The sequence below is a fragment of the Octopus bimaculoides genome, chromosome 19 (assembly GCF_001194135.2).
Source record: "Octopus bimaculoides isolate UCB-OBI-ISO-001 chromosome 19, ASM119413v2, whole genome shotgun sequence".
NCBI classification, from domain to species: domain Eukaryota; kingdom Metazoa; phylum Mollusca; class Cephalopoda; order Octopoda; family Octopodidae; genus Octopus; species Octopus bimaculoides.
This window is the reverse complement of record NC_068999.1, coordinates 52,557,466-52,560,373: the sequence shown is the minus strand read 5'-3', so window position 1 is coordinate 52,560,373 and position 2,908 is coordinate 52,557,466. Positions and strand designations below refer to the sequence as shown.

At 36.5% G+C, this 2,908-nt stretch overlaps 1 protein-coding gene across 1 annotated transcript in view; it reads right to left on the bottom strand.

The window, feature by feature from the left end:
- The window catches only part of LOC106876475 (uncharacterized), a 17,020-nt gene extending 14,970 nt beyond the window's left edge, over positions 1 to 2,050 (bottom strand). The window contains exon 1 of the mRNA XM_014925038.2: positions 1,494 to 2,050. Within this exon, the coding sequence (XP_014780524.2) occupies positions 1,494 to 1,505 (12 nt within the window). The 5' untranslated portion in view covers positions 1,506 to 2,050. The remainder of the gene's footprint in view (positions 1 to 1,493) is intronic.
- Positions 2,051 to 2,908: the final 858 nt, after the last annotated feature.

Below are 2,908 nucleotides of genomic sequence, written 5' to 3'. Positions count from 1 at the left end.
ATATATGCGTGTGTGTGTGTGTGTGTGCATACACATATAGAAAGTGACAGAGAGATAGGATTTGGTGAAAGAAAAAAGGAGAAATAGAACTCAATACAAGAGGTTAGAACATCGTATTTTAATCGGCTGAAAAGTTACAAAAGAGAATCGAGGCCCTCGCGTAACTTTCGTAACTTAATATACGCTCATACATATAGACATACGTACTTACGTATGTGCGCGCGTGCATATATTTATATATAAAATATATCTAGAGAGACGGACAAACACACAAAGAGAGAAAGAAAAAGATAGAAACACAGTGAGAAAAAAAGAAAATCATAGCACCGAGGAAGTCAATGACTTTTCATTTTATTATTACATAAGCGCATGCGTGGATATAGACGCAAGAAAGTTGTTTTTTCAATTACAACGCACTTCCACTTTCAATTACAAGGCACTTCCATTCTCCGTATGATCGAAACTTTCTTATTGTATTTGGTAAACTGAAAGAAGTTCATCTTATATATATGTATATATAAATAATGGTCATTACTAGCGCAATCTTTTTAACCTTAAAAATTACTTGATTTTAACATTAAAGCATTAAATGATTTTAAGTTTAAGCATTAAACAGATACAATAGTTGTTAAAACTATTCCCTTGTCTTATTTTTGTTCATTGCCTTCATTGTATATATATATATATATACAATTATATTATCTTTATCTTATGATATTTTCTTTGTATTATATTATACTCATTTATTGTGCTTTTAATTATTAATTTTTCTATATGTGACAGTGGATTTTCATCGATGAGTTCATGAACCTTGGTTCTATTCCCTAAAACTATATATTTATATATATTTCATTCTGTGAAGCTTAATTTAATTTTAATTTTTAATAAATTGATTTCAATTGAGTTTTTACCTGTAATTTTGGATTTTATCCCTAATATTATTATTATTATTATTATTATATATGTGTGTGTGTGTGTAACGGTTATCACACGGTCGTTCCTTACATATATATATATATGTAAATATATAAAAACAAAAGGATAAAGAGAGCAAAGGTAAGGTTGAAGAATTTTATGGATAGAGTCTTACAGCTGTTTCTGAGAAGATCCAGTACTTCCCTTCATCGGAGACAGAAAAAATAAAGTTATCTATTATTATAGCCATAGGCGGATATTTTTAGTATGAAGTGGTAAAGAGTGTGATGTGCTGAAAAAAGAGAGAACAGTACTTGAAGAGTAGTTTCATTCCAGTGGTAAATATCCTTGTAGAAATTCGTGCAGATTAATCCTTGTGTGAATAATCCGGAAATTTATGTTGGAACGAAAGCACTTACTCGGTATTACCTGTATCCTCCGGGGTTTGGTTAAATCCAATACCCTCCTCAACCTTATATATATATATATATATATAGTGTAAAGGATCGTGAGTAAGACTAAAACAATGCGTAGTAAATGCAAGGTCAAGAAAAATATATAAATTAATGTAGACTTACCTTGTATTCCATATTTCGTGGTTATGACTTAGATACCCCATCTACCATCTCGATAACCCACTCCACCCTTCCCCTCACAACCCCAAACTAGCTATCGAACACCCCAGGGACTCACTGTTATGAAAAGGTTTACAACATCACACCTCACCAACTGGAGTCCACCATCAACACCAGCTGGACCAATATCTTTCACCAAAGGAATCTCTCTAAGAAGACTAGGCTGAACTACAGATCTAAAAACACCACCCTTCCATCCTTCTACTATTTAATAAAAACTCAAAAACCTGGACCTAAGCTTAAAATCAGTCCCATAGTATCAGGAATTAACAGTCCTTTCTATAAGATTTCTTGGTTCCTCTCTAAACTCCTCAAGTCCTTACTACACGCATTCCCTGGACACGTCAGCAGCTCCTATGAAATCTTCACAAGACTCAAAGATATTGACCCCGCCATACTTAAAACTAACAAATACCCTTTTAGTTTAGACGTAGTTTCCCTCTACACCTCTGTACCCACTCTTCCAGTCATTGATATTCTCATAGACCACATCTCCCGGCCATTGATATTCTCCCCCCACATCTCCTTGCCCGTCACCTCCGTCTTCATCTCTTCCTCTCCTGCAGCCTCCTCCTCCCCATCTTCTCCCACCTCCCCATCCATCAACCTCCAGCTCTTCATCCTCACACCCTCAGACATACGAGAGTTATTAACCATTATAGTTGGTAACACCTTTCAATATAATAGTGTGATTTACAAACAGCCTACCTATGGGATCTAGGCTTTCAAGCCTGCCGGCCATGGCATGCATGGATGAGCTAGAACGCACAGCACTCAACAGCTGCCACTCATGCATCTTCTTCTCTAGGTACATTGATGACATCCTTATCATCACATCCTCCACGGATGAGGCCATTAACATATACTGGACCTTCAATAACACCAACATAAACATCAAATTCGAGATTGAACATCCAGACGAATCTGGAACTCTCTCTCTACTCAACTTCCAACTCAAGATCGCAGAAGAAGGCTCCATATTTACCAAATTCTATAGAAAAGCCGCTAATAGAAAACTTTTTGTCTACTACCAATCAGCCTTACCCACCAGAGCCACTTTGGAATGGTTTCTATGGCTGGATACCCTTTCTAATGCTATTCACTTTACAGAGTGTACTGGGTACTTTTTTCATGGCACCAGCACTGGCAGGGTCACTAAGTAATTTGCTCGACAAAGAACCCTCAATTGGAAAGAGGACATTTGTATGATTGTATGTATATAACAATTTCAGTAACATGACTGACAAAGCCGTCAACAGCAGACAGTTCCTCAGAGACCTAATCCTGAATGGCTACCCACCATCTTTAGCTAAACAACGGCGCCTGAAAAACATCTATAAACCCCGGAAGAACCATCA